This window comes from Folsomia candida, unplaced genomic scaffold (assembly GCF_002217175.1).
Source record: "Folsomia candida strain VU population unplaced genomic scaffold, ASM221717v1 Fcan01_Sc011, whole genome shotgun sequence".
NCBI classification, from domain to species: Eukaryota; Metazoa; Arthropoda; class Collembola; order Entomobryomorpha; family Isotomidae; genus Folsomia; species Folsomia candida.
Genome location: NW_019091203.1, coordinates 3564400 through 3577371, shown reverse-complemented (window position 1 = coordinate 3577371; position 12972 = coordinate 3564400). Strand labels below are relative to the sequence as shown.

At 36.3% G+C, this 12972-nt stretch overlaps 1 protein-coding gene and 1 long non-coding RNA gene across 3 annotated transcripts; one reads left to right on the top strand and one right to left on the bottom strand.

Moving 5' to 3' along the window:
* Nucleotides 1-7870: 7870 nt before the first annotated feature.
* LOC110855033 lies at nt 7871-8702 on the bottom strand. The gene is made up of 2 exons (XM_022103469.2): nt 8373-8702; nt 7871-8194 (listed from the first exon to the last, which is right to left on the bottom strand). Exons 1-2 carry the CDS (start codon nt 8590-8592, stop codon nt 8025-8027), a joined length of 390 nt encoding a protein of 129 aa, XP_021959161.1. The 5' UTR covers nt 8593-8702; the 3' UTR covers nt 7871-8024.
* Nucleotides 8703-10261: 1559 nt separating this feature from the next.
* LOC118436942 lies at nt 10262-12341 on the top strand. Of its 2 annotated transcripts, XR_004835800.1 has the most exons (6): nt 10262-10337; nt 10625-10675; nt 10824-11365; nt 11463-11575; nt 11633-11738; nt 12125-12341. It is a non-coding gene; the product is annotated as an uncharacterized LOC118436942 (long non-coding RNA). The 2 variants fall into 2 exon arrangements; XR_004835799.1 differs by having other exon boundaries at nt 10824-11575.
* The last annotated feature ends 631 nt before the right edge of the window (nt 12342-12972 follow it).

The following is a 12972-nucleotide window of genomic DNA, read 5'->3' as shown; positions in this document are numbered from 1 at the left end:
GTACCCTTACTTCCCAAAAGGATAACATGATCTTTAAAATTAAGAGGTGGATTGACAGATCGTATGGATGACATTGTGTAGTGATTTATTTTAACACAAGCTTTCGGAAAACAACTGTTTCCTTCTTCAGGTGGTTAGAAATAATTATAATAAATGATCTTTAAAGGTGTGTGTACATACAAACTTTATCGATATCGCTGCTTTTCAGTTTGATAGCAACTTAAAAATAACAGTTGATGGAATTTACGGTTCATATTGTAAATACAAATGGTTATATTTGATATATAAAAATTTTGCTGGCTTGACACCTCGACTGTGTACCTGGTGAGATCAGAAATAATTTACAATAGCGACAGTGAGCTCATTTCTTGATGATGTGCCCATAAAGTTTATTGGCATTGGACTTGACTCGAGGTCATAAACATTAATGATTAATCACTTAATTGGTTGCGTATTATCACAATGTACACGCATCAATTAAGTTAAATTTCTTGGATTTGTTATTTACGCCAGAGTGACTGGAAAATATTATTAATTTTGTTGCAAATTTATTGCTTTGCTTGCAATAATGGACGCCGCAAGGTAATAAAGTGATCACAATTTTTCATACTGCGCAGTAGAAAAACTGCCAAACTGCAACTTAATCAATACGTAATAAGTTCAGTCCATCATAATTAATGTCTTTACAATCATTGGCCGCGGAGGCTGGAGGATCCTCTGAAGACATTAACATTGTTGGGTAGTAAAGAGAGTTTATAAATACACATACTTAACATTAAGAGATGATGGGGGCATCAACAGATTCTCCGTGGAGATATTATTTTCCCTCTGTCCCAGCGCTTTCGCGGCCACTGACCATAATATATAAGCTGTATGACCTTTATCAAAGTAAGTTAGAATAAATTGCTCCGGATTAATTAAAATCATTGTAAAATCTTCATCTCCGAATTAAACGAATGTTAAAATATTCAGACACTGGTTCGTAGTACACACATGTTTATGTACCTACATATGTAGTTTTAATCCGACAGGAAGAGAATATTAGCATCTTATTCTGCATCGTTTTTCCGATACCATAAAACTTCTACTTGATCTTTCAATGATTTATCCTCCTTGCGATTTCGTACCGCGGAAAATTATGTTCGGATGTTCAGTTCACTCTTAAGTATTTGCGTAAGTTTCTTCACATCTTTAAATTGATTAAGGTAATTTTCACTTGTTTAGGACACTGTTGTGAATACATTCCATGCCGACATTGATCCAGGCCGCGCATTACTAGGAATAAGCCTCAATAATAATAAGTAGGATTATCGTTGTAAATATAATTCCTTCAATTGCTTACATAAAGCAAAAGAGAAAAACGCCGACAAGCCGAAAGAGACAAAGCTTGAAATTGGTTGTTGAACTAATCTCTTTATTAATTTTATGCATGAACAACACGAGTTCATAGTGTGCATGGTTACGTAAGCAAAATTATGAGGAATATTTTTTTTGTTACATAAATACTTTTTCCTACTATGAAGAGTTTAGATTAAATAGTTTACGAGTGACAATTGGAGGGTTACACAATTGAAGGGGTTACCCCTATCAGCGCATTTCCGATGGGGACTGGGAATACGTGAGTGTGGATGGTATGCCGGGTCATGAAGGGGTATAGCTTATGTCCCCATGCGGAATCGATGACTGGAACTGCTCGACCGCGTCGAAATAATTGATTTCCTTCTAAATAATATTTACCATCATTTGGTTTCATACTTATGTAATTCTCCAAATACTTATGTAATACTAGTTAATGCAGCTCATGGGATATTACATGCTTAGATATGCAAAGTCGTTCTTAAGCAATGCATGGCCTTGTGGGTTAGATTCGGGTAGGTTGGGTTAAGATTTAGACATGTAACAACATGGAATAATGCAATCAGTTGATTACACATGTTTGAGACCAGGGTAAGGAAACCTTTGCGTATTATTAGCTCACCCTGCGTAGCATGAGAGCTATTGAATTCCTCTTGTCCGTCTGTCTGTCTGTCTGTCCGTCTGGTAACGAGGTTTTTGCATCAATTGATGCTATTTAAAAATCCCCTTGACCATTATTGAATAAGTTCGGCGCACCATTGTTATTGAACAAACCGAATCGAATTTTTTAATAAATTAATAGCACCGTTGATATCTAACAATTGGTAACACAAAATGATGCGAAATAATTGGGAGAAGGGATGCAAAACGCACCAATAGTGCAAAATATCCGGGAGAAATGGTCATACAATTTTGACAAAGTTTTCAAAATTATGTATCCCGGATGGTCGCTAATGCTGCAGTAATGGTGCAACGGCTAGCCGTTTTTGTTGCACCATGGGTGCAAGAATATATACCATTTATGATCTATTTTGCCGGCTTATTCCGCACCTTCGGTGCAAAGTTCTGTCTAATCATCATGGCAGGGTGAGCTACTTCTAACGTTACTACGGTTTATTCATATTTGCTACCTAAAAACCCTACCAAAACCTCTAAAACCCCAATAACCGGGTAGTACACCCTGTTTGAGACCACACAGACGTAGGAATCCCAGCCCGTCCATAACGACAAATAAATACTTAATTGAAAATGTTTACGTGATGGTGACCACCTATGAGAAATGCATATATGTAAGCTTATTTTAATGCATAACCATATATGTATGTACATACAGTCAATAAAAGAAGTATTCGTAACCCCAGCACAGGGTTCAGGACGGAAGCTATAACTTTCGCATGGGTTGGTTCATGTTCATGAAAATTTGAACAAATACCACTAATCGCATCCACCTTCATATTCGGTTATCATTTTAAAGTTTAATCCGCCAGCAGCAGCACTGTTACTCATATTTCCCGAAAATGTGCATTTTCAATACCAAAAAAGTATTCGTACCCTTGAAATTTTTAATTTCACCTGGTTCCTATTTGGATAAAATTACTCAAATGCAGAATTTCATGATATCCGACAACTCAATGCCTACCCACGAAAAAAGTTTCGAAAAGCAAACTCTTCAGCCTGGCTGGGAAACTGGGATTTTTTACAAAATGTGACATGTCATCAAAAAATAAGCCTTGGATGTGCATAGATTAGGGTTGCCCCGGGTACCGGGTGGGTACCCGGTACCCGGCATACCCGGCCTGTTTTGGGATACCCGGTACCCGGCCGGGTAGACTGGACTACCCGGTCTACCCGGCCGGGTAATTTAAATGTTCAATTTTTTGCAAAACCTTACAAAAAAATTATAATCCGATGAATTTCATTTTTGTCCTTGGTGTAAAATAATATATTTTGAAAAAAGGCGTACAAACTAGGTCAATTCTTAGATGGAAATTATGATCCAGATATAAAAATTACTTTGGGAGCACTCACGTCAACCCTTGCATACATATCTCCCAATTAACCATGGCCACATAAGTGGCGATTTTTTGCGAAATTTGAGACATTTCTCAAAGCTTTCGCTAGAAAACCATTGGTTTTGCAAATTTGTCCAGCAATTAGGCATATCATAATTTAGCAAACTCATCCTCCCGATTATCAGCGAAAAAAAGTTAAAAAAATCCATGAAAACAAGATCAAAATAAGCGTCTTTAATAGATCTGCGAGAATTTCAAGGTGATATTTTGCGACTCCCCTCATGAAACAAATTTTTTAAGCTGCACAAGCTTGCTAAATGGGTGGCGATGATTAATAAGACATTGTCGTCAGTACGCTCAGTCTGTACTTTATGTTTGTTTTTAACTTGCAACTTTTTAAAACTGGTAAAAGTGATCCAAATTCTAAAGAAAAGTGGAATAACTCCTTTTATTTTGAATATATAAATATTACCCGGTACCCGGCCGGGTAGCCGGGTACCCTGCGAACATTTTAGGCCGGGTACCGGATAGCCGGGTACCGGGTAGCCGGGTACCGGGTAGTAGCACTACCCGCGGCAACCCTAGCATAGATCATAGAAAAACCTGAAGTATGATCAAATTCAATTTGTATAATCATCATGAGCCTTCTTTAAACATAAATTGCTCAAATTCGATGCAGAGACGTGTCATGCAATTGATTGGAGCGTGCGCGCCCAGTCAGCAACGTGGGGAAGGAGCGCAGTATGTCCATCAAAAAAACGAAAAAAAATATTTTTAACATTTTCTTCGTTCCTACGTGTGTGGAAACTCAATACCTATCCATGTTAACCATTAGCACTTTCCTGTTATTTACAAATATATGCAAGTTTCCTCTTATTTACAAAAATCTGGGTATCGTACAAATGTTGTACCATACCCACGTTTTTGAAAAATTCTAAACATGTGGATATGCAGATCATTTAGTTTTTCATAATCTTTGAAGACGGCCTACTGATTCCACGTAAACTACAGACTTACTCGGTAACGTCGTACTTATGATTCTCACTTGCCCTTGAACCTGTAACTCTGGGTTGAAGAGGTTAAACGTGACTTTCATTCTGCTCCGAAATTGTCTCATTGACTCACATATTTTGTCATATATGGCACGAATTTGACACATTCCATTCCATACTAGACTAACAATGCGGTGACGACATTCCACTACAAAACTTAAATTTCCAACTGCTATAAGGATGCCGAATAGGGCGAACAAAGTCCCAATCCGGGTATGTAGCTCAACCGCTGCCCAAACATTTTTAGGAAACCCTTGTCGTATTTTTGTAAGCGGTTGCCTCGTCCTATACTTTTTCTGAGATTCAAACTCTTTGATATGACCCACAATCCCAGTTTCCATTAATGACTGAAAATTTCCAGGGATTTTTGAAATTCCAACCCCCCTAAATTGGTAGCCTTCCATACCCAAGTCAATGATATCCTTCCCTACCTGAAAGTCATGCTCGGGGTAATGTCTCGAGAGGTATTGCCTTTCAAACTTTATTTCCTCGTGACCCGTTATAAACACAGTTTTCCCACATCCCGCTACTTCCCATTCTATCCGGCGCCTAATTTGTTCCCTGTCAGTGAAATTCGTCTCATGGGAAATGCCACGAGGAATTATGACAATTTTCGGGTTTAAGAGAGCGGTTATGTACAAAAGTTGAGGATCAATATACCTTCTATATTCTACTTCACGCAGGATGTGCTGATAATACATCATTCTGAAAAAGTGCAGGTATCCTTGTAACTCGAAAGTATCGGGAATTTTGACGCTAAGGGGTGATAGAAGCGTGAAGCACTCGTCATGAGTTTGGTGACGATCAGCATAAACTTGCCAGCCTTGATTCTTAACCCAATGTCTTCTTAAGTGTTTGTCGCCCAGTCCCCGCCCCTCCAACCAGTCTTCCATGTCTGCCCCTGTATCTGTTCGGTCGGCCTCATACGACTTGTAGATATCCGTATTTGTACACAGTAAGTCTTAAACGTTAACGGGCTCTTTCCTGGGTACAGCGCTAATAGATCAGAAATCATTAATCCGGTATAGAAATTCGTTAACAGCACGGACATCAAGATCCAGCCGCCCAGTATCATTCGAAAGTATTTATCCTTTTCTAATTGGGACGATACTTGTCCACCCTCTTCGAAAATGTTGGCAAGGATGAATAGCCATGCGGCAAATGGGCTTGACTTGTTCGTGATCTGGCTTTCGTAAATTTTCATTATAGCAATTAAGGAAATAATTGCGGTGACGAGATAAATCCACACCTGGAATGGCTTTATGTAAAACGCGAATGTAACGTACTCCTCCCTGTAGCAGGTTAGAAATTTGAAACCTTCGTAATTTATGGTTACCATTCTGATGTTCCATCCCAGCTTAAGTATTGGGTATAATAGGGAAGTGGGTTTTACATATTCTAAAAACGGGAGGTCGGTGGGATTTAAAGGAGGAGTGTAGAGAGTCTCATTTCTTGCGTGGAATATTTCCAGAGCTAGGTGAAGTTGAAAATTTAGAGCAAGTCTTTTGTCATACAGTTCCTCTACCAAATTGAGACGTTCAACAGAGCCATCAATAGAGTGCAGATCGGTCACCCAGCTGTTCTGTGGGGCATGTAAATCCAGCAAGATTCTGAGAATATCCTTACCTCTGCTACTTTTACAAGACCATTTCGAAATTGAGCTTTTCAACCCATCTCTCGACATGCACACCTCAATCGATTCATGTTCCCTTGTACTCGTCACGATGACAATATTCTCGTTTAGTATTTTCGTCCGAGACAAGAAAAATTGTGGTAAATAATTCTGTACAAATTGATCTACTCGTTTTTTCTCCATAAGTAACAAGGTGAAGACAACCCCACTGGATGAATGATACTGGTAGGAAGGATTAGTATATCGGTACAGGGGATATTCCAGCCAGTTGGAGATACGCTGATAATGGGGGATCAAAGGGCCAGATGAAACCGTAAAGTAGGCGGAGTGTACGATACTAACTTGATAAAAGAATCCTCGGGTCTTCATCATGTTCAGGCGTACAAGACGCATTGGGTTTTGTGAAATGTACTTTTTAATGTTGGTTATGAGGGTGGGTGCAGTGTAGGATGCGGGTGGTTGAAAAAACTTCCCGGCAAGGTCGCCTTCCCATTGGATAAAGTGCAAATCGCAGTTTTCCAAATTTTCCAATGCCCTTCCCAGCGTGTGAACGTTACTGCTTAATACATTTGTAATTATGGTACAGAAAAGGATAACGGTTTGGACTGACTTTAAATACATGATAGAAAATTGATTTTTGGCAACTAAATTTATTTGTAAAATTGAATTCAAGAACATGTACTTCACATGACTAGAACTGATCGACAGAGTCTGATTTCCCTCTAAATAATATTTACCATCATTTGGTTTCACACTTATGTAATTCACCAAATACTTATGTAATTCTACTTATATGTACTTTATGAGATATTACGTATTTAGATATATAGGGTCGTTCTTAGGCAATGTATGGCCTTGAGCGCTAGATTCGGGTAGTTTGGGTTAGGATTCAAATATTTAGGAACAAGATGGAATTATGCAAGAAGTTGATTCAACATATCTGTGACCAGGGTACGGAAGACCCTGTTGTTCTGCGATTGCAAACCCGTTTTCACGGGTAGTCGGTTTTGAGGGCAGTCGGCGTTTTTGGCGGCTGCATCTGGTACATAGCTATGAAAACAATTTGTTCTTAGAGTAATTTTCCAATTCATAGCTAATTAATTCAATTTTAATTACTAATCACTATATAAATAAGATTCATCAAGCATAACCTGTTATTAAATATTATGTATGTACATACTTTATTAAATTCGAAACCTCGACTACCCGTAAATATTGCTCATATTTGCTACCCGAAAACCTCTAAAACCCCAATACCCCTAAAACACGGGGTAGCACACCCTGTTTGAGACCACATAAAGTGATGGGAAACCCAGTCGGTCCATAAAGGCAAAAAATTATCGAACATCTGTGCGTGATTGTGACCACATATGAAAAACTGTATATATGTAAGTTTATTGCATAGCCAAACATACATGTATGTAAAAGCATAATATATTTATGTATGCATATGTATTATGCAAAATGTTTATGTATAAGATACTTATATGTACATAATTTGCCAAAAGGATTAACTGATTAATTAATCATGCATGTACATACACTGTTAAAAATCTTACATTGTCACGCAGGTATTTTTCTGGTTTAAATTGGTTACATCTTGGTACTAAAAATACACCGGTCCAATCCACCACTCAACACTATCTGGTACCAATGTGCATTATGAAAACTGTGATTCCACGTGTTAAATTTTTGATATCTTTCTCTTATAGCGCAAAATTTTGCCATGAATTAAAATTCATTGCTGAAAATTTCATAACAATATGCATAACGATTTACAGCAATAGAAAAATCAACGGAAAGTGAATTTACTTACATAGGTATATCATAAAAACTAAAATGTTTCGATTTATTCATATATTCGGATGTTTAATACTAGATAGACGAATTAAATAATTAAGCTTCTTATTTCATTACATATTTAGGTTTTAACAATTTATTTGTATGTATGTATTTTTCGTACAATAGGGATTAATTCTGAAACAGTCGTTGCAACATGATTCCCACTAACGAGTCAACTTTGACTTTTTGTTCCGTCTGGCGAGGTTGTGGATCATACCGACAATTGCAGAGGACATCGTAGCACCAAAATTTCGGGTAACCGAAGGAACCGCATCTTCCCAAGCAATCCTTGCATAAACCTATTTACATACCAATTAAATTTCAATTTGAATTCCAATTTCCGACTCCAATTTTTTTTATGCGAAGAAGAATAATTCCCATAAATTTAGGATCAACATAGTTCTTATACATAGCTTAGGGTGACTAAAAAATTAAAACGTAACGGATACACACAATTTTTAAAAGTGTAAAGATTACCTGGACGATTGCCCAAATTTTGAACTGCATTCTCAACTTCATCACCTTGTTTAACTGGGCTTGGTCCATCGTCACGATACGCGTCACAGTTTAGCTGCATACCCGTATATGGCATTTCTTGGTTTTTATCATATAAACACTTTAGATAATAGTGGCCTTTCTCAGAGGTTGCAGTGGAAACGAAGGCAGTTAAGAAACAAAGCGCGATAAATGGTGACATATTTATGTATGTACGTAAGTATTTCACCCTTTTACAGGTTAAATGAAAATAGAATTTGAAATTGTTTAGATTCTCACAGAGTCAGAGAATCGAATGGAGAGATGATGGGGCAAGTTATGAGCTTTTATTCTATTTATTTCGACCTAAACGGGGCCGAGGTGTGAATGTAAATATTGCTCGGAAAAGAAAACAAACGGATAGGGATATTTTGGTGATGATTGATCCAAACTCGTTGTAATCCAGGTAAACTTGTTGTGTTTACAAATGGTCTCGTACATACGTTACTTTTTGTAAGCTGGACAAAAAGAATAAGGAAATGACACTTTGCGCTGTCAACATGATACAAAGTATTGACACAACCCAGATATTTATATGTTGGATTTACATATGTATGTAACTGTTACTTATTCCTTGTGCATTGAACAGTTAAATATTTCAATTCATGTTTACAGTTCAAAGTGCCATTTTCCATAATATCCACCGTCCACAAACATAATGAATTTATCCAAACAGCGAGATCTGTTTGTTTAAGTGGGATTGTGAGAAAGATGTATTTGCACATTTCGCTTTCATTCAGGTCAAATAAATCCAATAAAAACCCTATAACCATAACTTAATCGATTATATCCATTAACTTTAAGATTCTCAGACTTTTAAAAATCCGGGTATCATTCACTACATGACAATGCATTAATTCGGGGACGTTATATGTAAGTATATTGTGGTCATTGTGCAGGAGGAAGATTCCAGTGGTTTAATAGAACTAGGGAAAAAAGAAACATCCGAATTTTCATGTTGCGTTATATTAAGAAATGTTAAAATTTTCGGCAAAAAAAAATGGCGAAATTGGCGTGGTTGACCCCAAAAGTTTTTGAAAATAGGGTTTCACCCTATGAAACAATTTTTTATTATTGCTTTTTACTATTCGTGTAACTAAATTATTTAACCCTTTGCTGCCATATTTATCCTTTACATATGTATAGATAAGCAATTACACTGTTAATAATTCGGCAGAATCATAAATACGTACATCATGCATACACACGCTCTGCACTTTGTGGTAACTTGCCATCCGATACTTTATTGTTTGTTTCTGATGATAGATTATTCCTTACTGCAATAGTGAACAGTAATGCTCGTTAATACCGTGCTACATAGTAGCGTCATATGTAGTTATATATACCCATGCACTCCTGCAAGAAATGGTACCAGTTACTGATTCAATAAAAGTATTTAAAGACGTGCAGTAACCCGGAAGCTGCAAAAATATATTTTTAAAACTGGGGTCCTATTGACCTCCATCCATGATACCAGTTCATTCAAATCAAACTACACAGGTTTTACATTGTACAAAAATTGTTGGTCACTTGACTGCATACTATTTTTTATGTATTTTTCAAAATAATACTTGGGCTACTATTTAATACCCAAATTATTTGCATACTAGTAAGCATTATGTAGTATAGGGGCCAAAGCCATGAAATTTTTAATAGCCGCAATTTTTTTGGAACTGGTTGATCAAGATTAAGGCAAACTTGGCTAAATACGAACCTGTAAACTTTACGACTTTGTTGTCACCGTCGCAATAATCAGCATAAATTTCGGCATAAAGTATTCCATCGAGTATGCAAATGACTTGAAACTTGCTATTTACACCTTCATATCTTCCTTTACGTACGCGCACATTTTTACGGAAGGCTCACTTCGTTTCCAAATCGGACAGAAGTAGGTGTTGGGATATTATGGTAACTTGATCTTTGCAAAATATTTGCATAAATTGACAGAAATTTTGCAGATTTTTGTAATACTTTGATTTTTTTTTTAAATCTAGATATTTATAAATCTTTTCAAATTTAAACAAATAATTGTTTTTCGAATACTTATATTTTGAAGGATTGGCACAAACTTTCCAGAAAATTTACTATTTTCGGAAAAGATTATAAATTAAGAAAGTGTTCAAAATTGTGCAAGTTTTTCTTAATTTTCTCAGCAACTGAAAACTTTACATATTTAAAATTTTCCTTTTTAACAGAACTTCATCTAGATTATGATTATGGCTGCAAAACCAGGGATACTCAGCAAGGTGATTTTGCACTACGTAGTTAAATAAAAAATTTTGCACTTGACGGGGAAGTTACATAATTATTTACTTGGGTTGATTTACATATGTATGTAAGTAAATATGTAAACTCACCACTAAACTCAATCTTCGACCATCTCCATAATTTCAGATCACGCTACAGATCTTGCTCGTCTTTATGATTTCGAACAGTTTGGGATCCCCACTTCCCGTCCAGATGGACAAAACGGACGGAATCATTGACCAAAGTTTCTTGAAAGGTTAAGTCCACCCATTGTTTTAGACTTATATGAGTTAATCTCCCCTAATCGCACCTCTGTAAAAAATCCAATAAAATTCTACTTAAAATGGGTACAAATTTTTTTCTTTAAAACGATATTATTAGTTTGATTTTTGTCCACCTGAAGGGTCGGAAATCCCAAACGTTCAATTTTGAAAATCCATTCCAAAGTAGTCCACCACTCGGAATGAAACCTTTTTTCAAACTACACCAGGATTTTGCAGCGACTTATATTTTTAAATAATCAAGCCAAAACTTAGGAATCACATGACACTTATTTCTCTGTTCTATGTATGAATAAAAATTTTGGGGGCATCGATTACACTATTTCATCCCTAAAAGACGACATATTTACTAAAAAAAATTGAACTTTGTCGCAAATATGTTTCTTCAAGGAGCCATTCAACGGACAGGTAGGGGACAAGGGATTCCTTATCTTAGGCTCGATTTTTTACATAATTCACTTATGTATAGCTTGTAAAAATTTCATTGTTACTATCTCAACCCTAGCCGTGCTGCTAAATTGTTCCCGAAAAATTTACCAGGTCAATAAATAATTCCATTAAGCTTCAGATTTCCCTCTTGACAAGGAAACAAGATCCCGAATGGTGGACTTCACCCGGGTACGAACGAACCAAATCTCTCCAATTTATCTCTCTTAACTCAGCTTTTCTCCACAGAAAGTCCAGCACGGCCAGATAGCGCCAGGGTCAATTCTTACCGTGAAAACAAGAACCGGTCGACACACCCGTCCAACATGACGCCGTTCATCTTGTATGGCGGGTGGTGAGTATGTTTGATTCATACAAAAATTAGGTCCTGACCCGCACACTTTTTTAAGTGAAAATTTTCTCAAACGAAATTTTAATAGCTTAAAACTAAATCCAGAGTAACGTTAACTTGATAAAGAGCAAAGTTGACTCGGGATTGAGTAAATGCAGTTAACTTAATTTAGAGTTCAGGGTGCACTTAAGTACTTTTCCAAAAGGGTGACAGTATTTTTAAGGGTGTTAAATTAAGCCTGCTAGGTAATACCCTCTCGTTGCCTTCGAGCCAAAAATATTCACACCTGTACCAGAATAGTGTAAGATTTTGAACAAAATGCTGGTCGGGAACTTAAATACCTATTAAAAACGAAAAATTAATGGACTATCTAAATCCTCCCTTAATAGCAGCTCCAACTACGGAAGTAATCCTTACGGCCAGAGAAGCAACATTATTACGCGATAAGACGGTTGTATCCCTTGTTAAGAAGCTTTTACACTGAAAATCCATTTGAATATTTAATAAATCTATTTATTTGCATTGCTAAATACTTATGCTTCATATAAATACGTCAGAGATATTGTATATTTGCACGCAGCTAAATAAATTATACTTAACTACATATGTATGGCGATTCTACATCTTTCATATTTTGCATATGTATGTAGGCACCTGTTAAAAAACGGTTTTCATTCAAAACTCATTCATCCCGACTTCTGACAAAAGGTTTTTATTTGTATGCAGTCATTTTCTTTCAAATTCATTTCACTTCATCTCACTTTACTTCATCGGACTTCATTTCACTTCATTTCACTTCACTTCATCGGACTTCATTTCACTTCATTTCACTTCACTTCATCGGACTTCATTTCACTTCACTTCATCCGACTTCATTTCTTACTTTGTCCAAAGCCCCATGCTTAGCATGTAAGGGTTAAAAAGGAAATGAGTGATAAACCTTCCATTATCGGTCATATAAATTTATCAGGAATGACGGAATCCTTCAGTAATTTTTATTGAATGAAAGGATATTCATACCCACTCACTACCATAATTAGATAAGTATATGGGCAGGGAAACATATATATTATACATATGTCGATAACCTTGGTGACTTTGGTGTACAAAGTTACTTCCATAATTAAACATTTACATAAAATTACAAAATTACTTGCACCAAAATTAAGTATTTATTTATTTAAATAGATAAAAATATTTAAATAGGTATTTAAATATTTAAATTTAAATTAAGTAT

Bases quoted from the DNA above. Each gene is read 5' to 3' on its own strand.
- LOC110855033 (XM_022103469.2), bottom strand. From the start codon at position 8,592: ATGTCACCATTTATCGCGCTTTGTTTCTTAACTGCCTTCGTTTCCACT. The intron at 8,195-8,372 runs GTAATCTTTACA...GTATGTAAATAG, and splicing joins AAATTTGGGCAATCGTCCAG to GTTTATGCAAGGATTGCTTG.